Consider the following 16,117-nt stretch of genomic DNA (forward strand, 5'->3'; position numbering starts at 1 on the left):
TGCAATCTTCGACTCCTCTCTCGGTTTCATTTTGATACCCTGCCATGCCAATCTCACACAGCAAAGCGAGAGAGCTGCTGTGAGGTTTATTTGGATTCATCTTCTCTTGTGTTTACACGAGGTCCTTTTTCACTTACTATCATTATCCTTATGAGTGTTATTATTTCAGCATCGGCATGGTACAGCATTCCCAAGCAGTCTACGTCAACATTGGTCTCGGCAGGACAGAACCTCTCCAGGAGTCCACAGTAATCTACCAGATTTGGGTTGTCACTCTTCGCTTGGTTCATGGCTCCCCACTCTCTCTCTCTCTCTCTCTCTCTCTCTCTCTCTCTCTCTCTCTCTCTCTCTCTCTCTCTCTCTCTCTCTCTCTCTCTCTCTCTCTCTCTCTCTCTCTCTCTCTCTCTCTCTCTCTCTCTCTCTCTCTCTCTCTCTCTCTCTCTCTCTCTCTCTCTCTCTCTCTCTCTCTCTCTCTCTCTTCGTGGCCCCTCTCTCTCGATGACGGAGAAGATAAGCATGTTACATACCAGATCATCAGGCTACAAAAAATTGTTCTACTCAATAAGCCAGATGTAAATAATTGTTGAAAGCAATAGAGGGCCCTGCGTCGCTGAGTCCGCTGGATGTTGTGCTTGGCTGCCAGCACTGTGGCTCAGTTTCATTTAGGTCCTCAATGGCCTTTTAAAATGTTTTGTTCAATTCAGCACATGCTTTATTTAAACTCTACTCACAACAGTCTTAGAGTCCTTAGAGTATAAAATACCATACCACCCACATTAATGAGCTGCAATCTGAGCTCAAAAGGTGCCTCCCCCACAGGATTGCTTACCACATGACATGCTCACTTTGTATTGAAAGAGACCTTTAAATAAATATGTTTTATTCTGTTATTGGCTTTTTACATGTACAAAGCGTAAAGTGTGTTATAGTTTTATCAAAAGTGGGAAAATACTGACGTTACATATGTAACAAATGTAAAAGATAAGTATTCAATCTTACTTTCCCTGAAAGTAAGAACACACTTCTGCATGTGAGAATATCCATAAAACCCCATCTTAAGTCGTTTAAGTTAATAAACAGTACAAAAAGTAGAAACCATACATTTAAAAATAATGCACAAAAACACTGACAACGATGACATCCATGATTTCCCATGAAAACAGACAAATATACACAAGTTCATAGTCGTAGTAGGGTGGGGTTCACGTCATGACGGGATGGATCAGCTATCATCGGCCGAACCTTTTGGCTGGTCAAATAACACTCAGGCTCGGGGGATTGTGACCCAGACCATTCATCACAGAACCTTCCCTTCCCAACCCCGCCAACAGAAACAATAGTATCCTCAGCATCCTAAAATGTCTGTAAGGCAGGGACTTGATTAATCCTAGCTCTTGGAGTGCTTAGCCAGTCATCTGAGAGAACACATACAGCCAGAGAGCGGTTATCGTGCTTGGGTCATAACACTGGCAGGCCTCGATTACCGTGCAAGCAAAGTGGTGTGCTCATTTTTACATGAGGGCTGTATCTGGATGCCTAGAGGTGTTGTAGAATCATACACATATGCTTCCTTTTAAAAATTAGAAATAGGACAAAAAAAGACACAGGCTGGGGTTTCTATTGCTATGGCCTTTGGAAATTATCTTGCGAGTGTTTCAATGCTATCGCTCATCTTATCTTTCACTGGTGAATGTGACAGACGTTTCGCAAAGGAGCGACATTATTGGTAATACAGACCAGCTACATTTGATGAAGATCAAATTTAGCTTTGCAGTCATCAAATTGAATTCAGACCCAGGCTTTTTGTTCCAACCATTCAGTGTTAATGTATAACGCATAATGAGACCGCAGAGATGATTGTACAATTAGAGGTCTGGAAAGGACTGGTATACTCTTCCAAGGGGCTAACTCCATTAGAAGTAATATTACAGGTGTCATTTTCTGCTTTACTGCATTGAAGGTTGTCTTATTTCCACAAAGAAATTAACGTGCTCTCAATGTGCTCTGCTTCTTATCTACATTGTCTTAGTTTATCTTTTAGAGAACATACCATACTGTACAGGATTGTAATAAATAGTCTCATACATATTGCTCGGCCTCCCCTTCATTCAGAATGGTGACTGACCCATCCCCACTGTTCATCTCAATGTTCATCTCAATGTTCATTTCTTTCGGGGCTGCGTTCTCCGGCAGCAGGGCCAGGTCCTTGAATACATCTACGTAATGGCCGAAGCCTGGGCCCCAGTTCAACAGGTTGTCCCAGTTGAAGCCCCCGGCTTGCTGGCCCAGTTTATGGGGCAAAGTGTAGTGGTCTGTCATCGGTGCCTGTGCAGCGGGCCCGCCCTCGGTCCGCCGGCTGGAGTAGCGCCTCTGCTTGAGCCGCCCGCCGTAGTCCTCATCGTCGGCGTCTGACTCGTTGACCTGCGACAGCTTGGGCACCCTGGAGCTGTAGGCCACGGGCTTCTCCCGGTCGTACTCCATCTCTGAGCAGGTGAAGGAGTCGTGGGAGTCGCTCTCAGATGATGACTCCGGGGCAGGGATACCATCGGCTGGGTTGCGCACCCGTGACAGGGGCCTCCGGCAGTCCTCTTCAGACGAGGAGCGGCCATGGTCGGCGCTGCAGATGCTGGGGTTTCGGGGCCGTGGCGTGTTGAGCCGCTCCACCTCCTCAATGGACAGCCCCACGGGGGGCCCCGTCTCCAGGGGGATCTGCTCGATGGGCTGCTTGAGCCGGCTGCCTGGCCTGGAGCTGTGGCCCCCCATAGTCTGGGGGCTCTTGCTGCGTCGGCCCAGCCGGTTGCCGTAGTTGAACATGGCTCCCTGCTGGCTCATCTCATTGTGGTGCAAGTCCAGGGGGCTGCCATCCCTGCGGGCCAGGTTAAGCTCTCTGGTGGGGGTGTTGCGGTAGAAGGACGAGGGCTTGGTGAAGGGGGCCGGGCTGTGCCTGGAGAGGGGGTTGGGCGTGGGGCAGGCTGAGTGGCTGAGAGGGGTGGACCTCAGTGCCTGGCTGTACTGGGGCTGGTAGGTGTAGCTGGTGGCCCCCAATGGCAGGGGAGACTGTCTGGCAAAGCCCAGAGGGCTGTGTCTCTGGATGGAGAACTTGGGCGTGTGGCTGCGGAACTGCTTGTAATGCTGGATGATGTCGGCGTCGGACGGGGCAATGCTGCTGGCGTTGTCTATGTCATAGTGTTCCATGTCTGCCTCAGGCATCTGGCAGGGGGCACAGGGGGCGCTGGGGATGGTCTCATTATTGTGGGGAATGTCCGTCTCGTCGTATATCAGGTAGGGGTTTTCCCTCTCGATGATGTCAGGCTTGGGGTTCCCCTCAGGCTGCTTCCTCACCGTCATTTCATCACCGTACGGAGGTATGTTATCTGGGTCGTCAAAGGCCACGTTCTCACTCCCTTTTTTTTTCTTCTTCTTCTTCTTCTTCTCCTTAGGCTGCTTCTCCTCCTTTGGCACTTTGGTCTTGTTGCGGCCCTTGCAGTGGTTGCAGAGGATCAGACTGAGCACCACCAGGGCCAGGGCTGTGGCACAGCTTCCCACAATGGCTGGCACTGCCCAGATGGGCAAGGTAAGCTCCTTGGCTGTGGGGCTCGGGCTGCAGATGAAGCCGCCATTGTTGGCCGTCTTGCAGAGGGTGCCCTGAGGGCATTGAACCCCCAGGCACGCCACCAGGGTCTCGCAGGTCTTGCCAGTGTAGAACTCAGAGCAGACGCAGGTGTAACTAGAGCGGGGGCCAGGGACGCAGCTCCCTCGGTTCTGGCAAGGGCTGGAGGCGCATTCGCCGGGCGGGAGGCACTGGTAGGTGTACCACTGGTTGACACACATCAGGCCATCCCAGCAAGGGCTGCTCTCACACAGGTTGGGCCCTCTGCAGCCAATCTTAACGGCTGAGCTGGTCTTGGAGATGGTGACAGCGCTGTGATCTCCACTGAATGGTAGATTCTCCCCATTGTACTTCACATAGGCCAGGCAGCCATCAAAGCCTGCAGGAAGAATAGGAAGAGGTGTTCAGTAAACAGGAAGTAGTCCTGGACGGTTATTAAGACAACACAGTGGCCTGGAAGATCATAATTTCCGAATGGCACAAGTTTGATCGCTTTTCAGAATTTGCAATGAGGCTTGGATTGCCTCCTTGTAATTAACAGGAACTGAAAGCTATAATCAGAACTGGGGGAATTTTGGCGACTATTGGTTCAGCATCGATTAAAATCTCAATGAAATTTTCTCATGGAAAGTACCTCGACAAATCACATTCTCAAATGGGTAAATTCTGAGACAATCCAATATGATTATTTACTAAAAAATGGGAAGTTGATGCCAGACAATCTACCTTCAGACCTCATATCGCTTCAAGACATCCATGTGGAAGAAATGTTTTGGTGACCAATTCAAACCTTTACTTTCATATTGCCTCACAATGTCCCTCACAGATGTAAACATGTTTATTGAAATTATTACAATATAAATGTAAACTATTTTGTCATTATAATCTTACTAGTTGAATGCGCACAGCTGCTTCGATACGCATATTGAGCGAGGGGTCAGGTCTTATTTGGTGCAGGCGTGGAAACCGGGACCAGATTATCAGTGTGCTAGGCAAGGCAGCCTGCAATAGATCTGCGTGAGCCTGTTTATTTTTAAATATATCCTGGACCTTGCTGTGTGAAAGAGGCCAACAAATCATTCAAATTGCTCATTTTTTACCATATTAGTCCAGTCCATAGTATTAAGTCATTTTCTTTCCCCGAAAAGTCATACATTTACAGCGGTGTATCCCTCCCTCTGGAAGCCCTCCCGTTCACCCTATCCAAACTATTTTCAAGTCAGAGTTGAGGACATTTGATACGTGATTTAGGCCTAACCAAAGCCGAGGTTCCAGAGCAAAGAGATTAAAACATGAAAGCATCAAAGGCGGGGCTCCCCCACCTAATTAAACTAGTTTCACATTAGTTATTGTCTAGAAATAATCTGTCAAAGAGAGCAACATTAACTCTCTTCTACTGTAAATATTTCACAGTCAAATATGTGTCCAATGTCAAAAACACAATTTACACTATCTCCAGTCAGCAGGACTGGAACACCACCTAATATGGTCAACAGAAGACCTTTTATTCAGTGAAAAAGGTATCTTTCACATACTACACTGTGTGTACAAAACATGTCATTCCATAAGAGACTGACAAGGTGAAGGCTATGATCCTTATTGATGTCACTTGTTAAATCCACTTCAGTCAGTGTATATGAAGGGGAGGAGACAGGTTAAAGAAGGATTTTTAAGCCATGAGACAATTGAGACATGGATTGTGTATGTGTGCCATTCAGAGGGATAACGGGCAAGACAAAAAATATAAGTGCCTTTGAACTGGGTATGGTATTAAGAGTCAGGCGCACCAGTTTGAGTGTGTCAAGAACTGCAACGCTGCTGGGTTTTTCACACTCAACAGTTTCCTGTGTGTATCAAGAATGGTCCACCACCCAAGACATCCAGCCAACTTGACACAACTGTGGAACGCATTGGAGTCAAAATGGGCCAGCATCCCTGTGGAACTCTTTCGACACATTGTACAGTCCATGCCCGATGCATTGAGGTTGTTCTGAGGGCAAATGAGGGGGGGTTCCAACTCAATTTTCAGAAGGTGTTCCTTATACTTCCGGCGCCGACAGAGATGGCCGCCTCACTTCGCGTTCCTAGGAAACTATGCAGTTTTTTTGTTTTTTTACGTGTTATTTCTTACATTAGTACCCCAGGTCATCTTAGGTTTCACTACATACAGTCGAGAAGAACTACTGAATATAAGATCAGCGTCAACTCACCATCAGTACGACCAAGAATATGATTTTCGCGAAGTGGATCCTGTGTTCTGCCTTTCAACCAGGACAACGGAATGGATCCCAGTCGGCGACCCCACCCCAAAAAACGACTCTGTAAAAGAGGGAAACGAGGCGGTCTTCTGGTCAGACTCCGGAGACGGGCACATCGTGCACCACTCCCTAGCATTCTTCTCGCCAATGTCCAGTCTCTTGACAACAAGGTTGATGAAATCCGAGCAAGGGTAGCATTCCAGAGGGACATCAGAGACTGTAACGTTCTTTGCTTCACGGAAACATGGCTCACTGGAGAGACGCTATCGGAGGCGGTGCAGCCAGCGGGTTTCTCCATGCATCGCGCCGACAGAAACAAACATCTTTCTGGTAAGAAGAGGGGCGGGGGCGTATGCCTTATGACTAACGAGACGTGGTGTGATCAAAGAAACATACAGGAACTCAAATCCTTCTGTTCACCTGATTTAGAATTCCTCACAATCAAATGTCGACCGCATTATCTACCAAGAGAATTCTCTTCGATTATAATCACAGCCGTATATATTCCCCCCCAAGCAGACACATCGATGGCTCTGTACGAACTTCATTTGACTCTTTGCAAACTGGAAACCATACATCCTGAGGCTGCATTCATTGTAGCTGGGGATTTTAACAAGGCTAATCTGAAAACAAGACTCCCTAAATTGTATCAGGATATCGATTGCGCAACCAGGGCTTGAAAAACCTTGGATCATTGTTACTCTAAATTCCGCGATGCATATAAGGCCCTGCCCCGCCCTGCTTTCGGAAAAGCTGACCACGACTCCATTTTGTTGATCCCTGCCTACAGACAGAAACTAAAACAAGTAGCTCCCACGCTGAGGTCTGTCCAACGCTGGTCCGACAAAGCTGATTCCACACTCCAAGACTGCTTCCATCACATGGACTGGGATATGTTTCTTATTGCGTCAGATAACAACATTGACGAATACACTGATTTGGTGTGTGAGTTCATTAGAACGTGCGTTGAAGATGTCGTTCCCATAGCAACGATTAAAACATTTCCTACCTAGAAACCGTGGATTGATGGCAGCATTCGCGTGAAACTGAAAGCGCGAACCACTGCTTTTAATCAGGGCAAGGTGACTGGTAACATGACCGAATACAAACAGTGCAGCTATTGCCCCCGCAAGGCTATCAAACAAGCTAAGCGTCAGTATAGAGACAAAGTAGAATCTCAATTCAACAGCTCAGACACAAGAGGTATGTGGCAGGGTCTACAGTCAGTCACGGACTACAAGAAGAAAACCAGCCTAGTCACGGACCAGGATGTCTTGCTCCCAGGCAGACTAAATAACTTTTTTGCCCGCTTTGAGGACAATACAATGCCACTGACACGGCCTGCAATGAAAACATGCGGACTCTCCTTCACTGCAGCCGAGGTGAGTAAAACATTTAAACGTGTTAACCCTCGCAAGGCTGCAGGCCCAGACGGCATCCCCAGCCGCGCCCTCAGAGCATGCGCAGACCAGCTGGCCGGTGTGTTTACGGACATATTCAATCAATCCCTATACCTGTCTGCTGTTCCCACATGCTTCAAGAGGGCCCCCATTGTTCCTGTTCCCAAGAAAGCTAAGGTAACTGAGCTAAACGACTACCGCCCCGTAGCACTCACTTCCGTCATCATAAAGTGCTTTGTGAGACGAGTCAAGGACCACATCACCTCCACCCTACCTGACACCCTAGACCCACTCCAATTTGCTTACCGCCCAAATAGGTCCACAGACGATGAAATCTCAACCACACTGCACACTGCCCTAACCCATCTGGACAAGAGGAATACCTATGTGAGAATGCTGTTCATCGACTACAGCTCGGCATTCAACACCATAGTACTCTCCAAGCTCGTCATCAAGCTTGAGACCCTGGGTCTCGACCCCGCCCTGTGCAACTGGGTACTGGACTTCCTGACGGGCCGCCCCCAGGTGGTGAGGGTAGGCAACAACATCTCCACCCCGCTGATCCTCAACACTGGGGCCCCACAAGGGTGCGTTCTGAGCCCTCTCCTGTACTCCCTGTTCACCCACGACTGCGTGGCCACGCACGCCTCCAACTCAATCATCAAGGGTGCGGACGACACAACAGTGGTAGGCTTGATTACCAACAACGACGAGACGGCCTACAGGGAGGAGGTGAGGGCCCTCAGAGTGTGGTGTCAGGAAAATAACCTCACACTCAACGTCAACAAAACTAAGGAGATGATTGTGGACTTCAGGAAACAGCAGAGGGAACACCCCCCCTATCCTCATCGATTGAACAGTAGTGGAGAGGGTAGTAAGTTTTAAGTTCCTCGGCATACACATCACAGACAAACTGAATTGGTCCACTCACAGACAGCATCGTGAAGAAGGCGCAGCAGCGCCTCTTCAACCTCAGGAGGCTGAAGAAATTTGGCTTGTCACCAAAAGCACTCACAAACTTCTACAGATGCACAATCGAGAGCATCCTGACGGGCTGTATCACCGCCTGGTACGGCAACTGCTCCGCCCACAACCGTAAGGCTCTCCAGAGGGTAGTGAAGTCTGCACAACGCATCACCGGGGGCAAACTACCTGCCCTCCAGGACACCTACACCACCCGATGTTACAGGAAGGCCATAAAGATCATCAAGGACAACAACCACCCGAGCCACTGCCTGTTCACCCCGCTATCATCCAGAAGGCGAGGTCAGTACAGGTGTATCAAAGCTGGGACCGAGAGACTGAAAAACAGCTTCTATCTCAAGGCCATCAGACTGTTAAACAGCCACCACTAACATTGAGTGGCTGCTGCCAACACACTGACACTGACTCAACTCCAGCCACTTTAATAATGGGAATTGATGGGAAATGATGTAAAATATATCACTAGCCACTTTAAACAATGCTACCTTATATAATGTTACATAACCTACATTATTCATCTCATATGCATACGTATATACTGTACTCTATATCATCGACTGCATCCTTATGTAATACATGTATCACTAGCCACTTTAACTATGCCACTTTGTTTACATACTCATTTCATATGTATATACTGTACTCGATACCATCTACTGTATCTTGCCTATGCTGCTCTGTACCATCACTCATTCATATATCTTTATGTACATATTCTTTATCCCCTTACACTGTGTATAAGACAGTAGTTTTGGAATTGTTAGATTACTTGTTGGTTATTACTGCATTGTCGGAACTAGAAGCACAAGCATTTCGCTACACTCGCATTAACATCTGCTAACCATGTGTATGTGCCAAATAAAATTGGATTTGATTTGATTTGATTAAATGTTGTGGGCACTCAGTGTATGACAATAACAGCAACTTCACATTTCACCAAATCACCTGATGCAATTTTCTGCTGGGTGGGGCCAGAGGGGACACCACCGAGGGACATGGTCAGGACATTAAGACCCCCAAAGTCCTGGGTGGGATGCTGGATGAGCTTGAGTAGGGCTCCGTCCACGTGAAGGGAGGTGGCTGAGCCGTTTTTGAAAATCTGCAGGACGTGCCACTGGCCATCTGATAGGACCATCTCCCCCAGGGTCCTCTCCACCTTGCCTCCCACGCCCGCGTCAGAGATGTAGTGGACATTGCCATTTTTTAACTGGGGGGGAAAGAGACAGAGATGAAATTAGATGGATGGATGGATGGATGGATAGATACACGTGTGGACAGATGGACGGACACAGACGGGTGGACACAGACAGACGGACGCAGACAGACGGACGCAGACGGGAGGACAGACATAGATACTGTATTGTATATGTTTGTGGAGAAGGAGAGCTCGGAGAAATGGATAAGCATGATGATATGATTATATGCTCAGGCTCTGATAATTCTCAACTCTGGGATGTTGTTTATGTTTCATTTCAGTTGGAGAGTTGTTCTTGTTTTGGAATTTTATTTACAGTATCGTTATTGTAACAGGTAGGAGAGTTGATTGAAAACACATGTTCCTTTACAATAATGACTGTTGCAGTTAGGTTTGCAAAGGCAGGGTGTATTACTGGAAACATTAGAAGTTTACCAGTAAACTACCAGAACTGTGGTGTCTTTCAAAGATTTTACGTAATCTATCACAAGACATCTAGTGGCCCTTTTGGGTACTTCAGATTATCACAGGTGTCCCCAATAATCTGTGTCCCTCTGTGTGGCCTTATCATGTAAAATATATGAAATAATTAAATAATACAACATAGAATGACAAAGCTGTAAAACATTATCCTATATATAAACCATCAACTTAGTGAATACCATTGGAATGAGGGTTTTAGCATGAAATGTCCTTTATAAAAATTGTTTCCCTAACTTTTATTTATTTTACTACGTCAATATGTTTTCGCATCAAACGGGAGGTACAAGTGAATAATTGGAAATGAATACCATTGACTTGATGATTTCTTCATTAAATAGGCTATTTCCTCTGCAACCATATGGTCTATCTACTAGAAACAACATGGACAGACATAGAATAAATGAACACTATATATGAATACATACACATATTTAGTTGAAGTTATTCGAAATTTCCATAGATTTCCATTGATTTTCTGTTAATTACCAAAGTCACTGAAGATTCCGGGTAACTTTGGTAAATGACCAGTCACTTTGCAACCCTCGTTGCAGTGCAGAGGAAAGTGTTGCATGTGCCAAATACCAGTAAACCAGACTGATATTATTATTATGATCGTGTTATGTTATGTATGCAGGACCAGTTAATACTTTTACTTTCACTATGCATAAACTATATCCATACGCAATAGAGTTCATTCTTTGTAAATGTAATGTAAATGTAAAAGTAATGAACCAATATGACTTTCTCTTACAAAATGAATGTGTGCCAGGCATTGTGTATGGTCATCTCATACATTTCAGGAGGAATTGATTTTAAAGGTTCACGACAAAATCTGGAAAAGGAAAAAAATCCCGTGAGCCAAAAAACACAGGAAAAGAGATCTGGAGAACCAATTAAACTTATCTCTTTTACATGATTTATACTCCTGTAGAAATGATTCTCATTTTCTAGGGTCATGCAGTACATTCAATATTGTTCTTTGGGCTGTATACTAGTAGTGGTAGGGGGATTCTGGGGGCTGCTCTGCACTAGAAAACAACCAGAGAGACCCTCTGTGTCCTGGAGGAAAGGAAGGCCCTTGGGCAGCTGCCCCGAATCACTCAGAGCCTTGAAGTTTATAGCAGCAGATTGAAGGACCGTATGGAGCGTATATATATATATGGGAAATGAGAGGAGGTGATGAAGACAGGTCCCCTTATAGCTTTGACTCAGGGATGGGGAGCTAAGGGAGGACTGTGTGTATGTGTGACATGTTTACTTGTGGATCTCAGGATGACGACAAAGTAGCAAATGGAGAAATTGACAAATATACTAACATGCCTGTATGTACGCTCACTTGTGCCTCCGGATGCTTTGAGAACAGCAGACACATTCTAGCATGTCTCTGGCATCGCTCCGTGGAGCCTTCCTTTACCTTTATGGTGGTGTAGTTGCTGCTCTCCTGGACATGGAGCAGGGTGCCACTCTTGCTGCGGGTGCGGAACTTGACCTCAAGGCTGCTGGGCCCAGAGAAGTCAGAGGGCAAGCCCATGAGGCTCTGGCGTAGCAGGACATCCCGTTTGGGGCTCTGGCGCATGGCGTAGTCAAGCCGACCAGTCCCGTCCAGCGAGAGAGCCGTGTCAGCCGTGATGTCTATGAAATAATGAAAAGCACAAGTCAGCACAAAGGAAATTATACAATCTGCATCTGAGTGATGGTCAAATTCACAAGAAGTGTATGACTCAGACCGCAAGCATAGTCAGCCAAAATTCCCCTCCAAAGGGATTCTTACATTTCTCGCAGTTTTTGCCAGTGAAGCCTTCCATGCATTTGCACTGCTGCCAGGACCAGTAGTCAATACAGGTGCCCCCATGTCTGCAGGTGTTGGCTGTGCAGGCTCCCTCCAGTCTGGGACATCTACGGACAGACAGACAAGTCAGCCCCCATGGTGGACAGCGGGCCCTCTACATGGACCCGGCAGATGCAACTCCTCCAATACAAAAACCATAAAAGTACCAGGGAATTAGCATATTAAAAGATCTGTCCTCGCCACTATTCACAACAAACTAAAAGAAAAAATCTCCATTCTACTATTCCAAAAAAACTGTACGTCTGCTATTTATATCAAAGATGGCTTTTCAGCGGTTCTTGAGGGTTGAGAGCTACAGAGAATGACCAGATATCGTGCTGGGAGAGTTTGGGGGTTAGGGGGTTGAGTAGGATGGAAGGATGTAGGAAAGAAAGAGGTAGGGAGAGAGCTAAACCTGTCAAGGATGCCATGGGATGCCAAGGCCTGACTGGGCTCTAGTGGGCGGCCGTTGACGGCGAACTCCATGATGCAGCCCACAAAGTCGTGTGTGGCGACCTGGCCACGGCGATGAAGGACGGGCTCTATTGACCTGACGCCTCCCACCGAGAGACGGTTGGGCCCAACGTCCAGAATCCTGCGAGAAGGAGAAGGAGAAGCCGCTGGGGGTCAGCGCCTCTCACAACAACATGGCCCTACAGGGGTCCGGGCCCTCCGCAAATAAACTGCAGCAGACCCTCCTCATCTGCCAGATCACTCACTCAGACAGTCTCACACACAGTTCTCCCCCTATGCATCCAGACAGCTTTTCACTCTGGGCCTCTCACAATGCTAAACGATACATGTGATGTTCCTTGTATGTGTTTACAGACACTATGGTTTACACAAGCCAACGTGGATATGCAAGGGTTCATTGAGAACAGTCGACATGATGGATGCGTCCACAGACTGTTCCATTAGCAGAGACATGAGATATTGTTGTATAGTTGATATTTTCAACTTCCCAGAATGAGAACCAATAGTGACCGATGAGGAAGTTTGTATAAATTGAAAGTGGCCAGAAAGAGCTACTCTGACAGTAAACAGCTTCAAATGGCATTATGTTTTTTTTCTCAAGGAATGATATTTATTTACTACAGTATATCATGGAAATAAAGTGCTATTTGCATCTGGAAATAAATGCTTCCCTTATTTATACCCAAAGTCTCTTCTACCGAATTGAGCCTTTCACTATGTAGTTGACAGCTGGGTGTACGTTGCCAGGATGGACTGTGTGGTAAGCTCTATGTAACGTTATGTGTTCTTACCAGTCAGTATGGACAGCCACGTTGCTCACAGCACAGTAGCCTGGCTCCTGATCGTCCCCACACAGGTCGACTGTCAGGGACGCAGCCTGAATGACGAGAGGAGCAGAGACACGGTCACGCACATGTTATTCTGCTTTGACTGTACAGCACACATACAACACAAAACAAATTACCACACACGTTGCACCTTCCTGATGGTTGTACCAGCACAGACAGTAATATCTTACTCAGATGAGCACTCCAGTTTGCAGGAAGACAGACAGACAACAGTAAATACAACTACATGACTGATTTTGTAAGTTACAATTCATGTTATTTTCAATAGCATACTGTATTTGAAACCATCATTATGAAGACGCAGTAGACCTACACGGAAATCTAAAATTCCCTAAGATATGACCTTTACCGTTAGCCAAGGCTAATAATTGTTCTACTTTCTCTTTAATTCTGTGGTCTCTGAAGCTTGACTGAGGTGAAAAAACGAGGTGGCAGGAGAAATGAAAAGTGTGTGAACGTGTTGAAAAACCATGACAGCATGCTCCACGTACACCAAGATCTTAGGTAAACACGGAGCGGCCTCCACGGAACGTGAGCACAAATCAATCCAAGAGATGCCAGAGAGCGTGACTCCACCATCCCTTCCTGCGCTAATTGCTAACACAGAAACGTACAATTTACGAGGCAAAAAAACAACAATGGAAAAAAAAGATTCATTTGTCTCAGGGCTTTGTCGCTGTTGCTGAAGGGCAAGAGCTACCCTTCGGCGCCAGATGGGCATTTTATTAATGCTTTTCTCTCAGATCAAAGCCCCTGCAGCCAAACCACAGCCTACACACACTGTCAAGTGTCTCACATGACTGGCGAATGGTTTTCTGGAGGAAACACCCTCTGAAAATGGATATAAAATGTGACAAAAGACCAGGAGCATTGTTTCTGTTTGTTTAACTTTCAGGTTACAGGGTAAACACCACAGATTAGTGATGTCACAACATATGAGGGCGGAAAAGTGTCACTGGAGAGCATCCTTTTCCAACGACCAACCCTCTCTGCTATTGTCTTCCATTCGCCATGATTATTTACTTGAGAAAGTCAGGTTCAAGACTCGTTGAGGATGAAAACAGAACGTGGATGCTGAAGGCTGCGACTAGTTGTAAATTATTTATGTGAGGCCTAAAACCACTCACAATGGGAAGGAATAGGAAATAAGGCAAAAATAGCATTGAGAAGAACATTACAACAAATGTTGCAGTTAAATTGCAAATGACTGTATTACAAATGTAAGCTGCATTAGTGTTCTTAGTGGTCATACTCATAACTATTGCTGTTATAATACAGAGTATAGACAATATAAATGATGCTTGCTGGGGTGCAGCTTTCAGTTGGGTGAACTAGAATATGATTTAAATATAAACAACAGTGTCCTTGACTCTCTCGGTGTGTCCTACATTACTAGGACTATAACTGGTGTCTGGTTATCACATCTGCTCAGAATCCAAAAGTGGAAGAACTGAAAAAATGCTCTTCACAGGCATAGCCGCGGGAAGTAGGGGTGCTGCAGCACCCACTGACATATCGGAGAAAAAATACTAGTCAGCAGAGCAGAAAAATAGATAATAAGCTCTGTTTTCGTTCTTATAACTCGGTTAAGAACCTCAACATCTTAATTCCTCAACCTACACATCGCATTTCTCACTACACGTTGAGCACCTGTCCTGTCACTCTCTCAAAGCTGACAATTGAATGATTTTGCCAGTTTCCAATGAAATCCCTGTGCATGATGGGAAATTACAAATCTGAAGTCCGGCAGGAGGCTTATACAACTTTGGAATGGCTAGTAATTGTTTTAGCCCAACCACTGAACAACTGTCAGAGAAACAACTAGATTTGGAGCAAATAGAAGGAATTTCAGAGTCTGAGGCTATTTTGGAGGCCATATTGTAAATCACAACAAGCAATCAAATATAATTACAACTATGAAAACTATATGCAGAACTACCAGTGTGTGGGCAGTTTAATTATCATCTCACGGTGCAAAAAAAAAGAAGAATATGAGGCCAAATTTGGACGCTGCTCTCAGCTATAAAAACCCAGGATGTTATAGCTGCTATTGAAACATAAACTAGTCTTCTATATAGGCCTACATGTGGGGGCTTTAGAAAGCTACTCTACATTTGTGCAATTATAGGTCCATAAAACCATTGACTTCAAACCAAATATATTTTCCAACTGTTTATGATGCAAAACAAATAAAATCAGCTTGGTAATAAAGCCATATGTAACAAAAATGCCTCTCACCATTCCAGCTCTCCTTGCGATGACTGTGTGGAACTGTCCATCTGAAACCTTTATCATGGTGATTAGTTTATAGGTCCCGCTTCCCAAGTTAAACGAGAAGCGCATCCGTCCCTCAAAGATCTCCAGAGCCAGGAATTCCGCCTTGTCTCCGGTCTGGTTGTCATGGTTGTACATGAGGAGAGCGTTGCTCTTTAGTGTGGCAAACTTGATGTAGATGTAGTTGTTGTTGGGATCCAGGCTCGGAAACTCCATGTAGGACAGCTCCTCAAAGCCGTAGCTGTTGAGTTCACAGTGTTTTCCAAAGACCCCTGAGGAGGAAAGGAATGAAAAAAAATGAAACAGGGATGTCATGAATAATTCACCATACTGCATCTACAAAATCAGCACACAGCTGGGAATCTGTTGTCATCCGCTATCATAGGCTAACCATAAGGGTATCATGCTTAGAAGAGAGAAACAGTTACACAACATACAGTATGTGAATAAATGCGAAATGGAGACATGCTATCCACAGTGTCATGCTATCCCCAGTCATTTTGCCAATCGAGATAGTTTTCAATCACGTAGCAGTTTCCTCTAAGTTAATACTTACCAAATGGACAATGACAGTTATACCCATCCACTCTGTTCTGGCAGGAGCCGCCATTAAAACATGGGTTACACTCACAGTGATTGACGATGGAATCACACGTTTTTCCTGGGTTCACAAAACAACACAAATTAAAATGAACGTGGTGGGAAGACGTGGGGGGGGCAAACACAGGAAGATGTGGGGGAAAACACAGTCCATGTTGTTTTT

At 45.8% G+C, this 16,117-nt stretch overlaps 1 protein-coding gene across 1 annotated transcript in view; it reads right to left on the bottom strand.

The window, feature by feature from the left end:
- Positions 1 to 788: 788 nt before the first annotated feature.
- Positions 789 to 16,117, bottom strand: part of LOC123993469 (protocadherin Fat 4-like) — a 107,553-nt gene continuing 92,224 nt past the window's right edge. The window contains exons 10-17 of the mRNA XM_046295645.1: positions 15,911 to 16,015; positions 15,319 to 15,626; positions 13,024 to 13,109; positions 12,174 to 12,353; positions 11,702 to 11,826; positions 11,345 to 11,562; positions 9,198 to 9,459; positions 789 to 3,989 (exon numbers count right to left, since the gene is read on the bottom strand). Coding sequence (XP_046151601.1) covers positions 2,080 to 3,989; positions 9,198 to 9,459; positions 11,345 to 11,562; positions 11,702 to 11,826; positions 12,174 to 12,353; positions 13,024 to 13,109; positions 15,319 to 15,626; positions 15,911 to 16,015 — 3,194 coding nt within the window. The 3' untranslated portion in view covers positions 789 to 2,079. The remainder of the gene's footprint in view (positions 3,990 to 9,197; positions 9,460 to 11,344; positions 11,563 to 11,701; positions 11,827 to 12,173; positions 12,354 to 13,023; positions 13,110 to 15,318; positions 15,627 to 15,910; positions 16,016 to 16,117) is intronic.

The sequence above is a fragment of the Oncorhynchus gorbuscha genome, linkage group LG13 (genome assembly GCF_021184085.1).
Source record: "Oncorhynchus gorbuscha isolate QuinsamMale2020 ecotype Even-year linkage group LG13, OgorEven_v1.0, whole genome shotgun sequence".
NCBI lineage: Eukaryota > Metazoa > Chordata > Actinopteri > Salmoniformes > Salmonidae > Oncorhynchus > Oncorhynchus gorbuscha.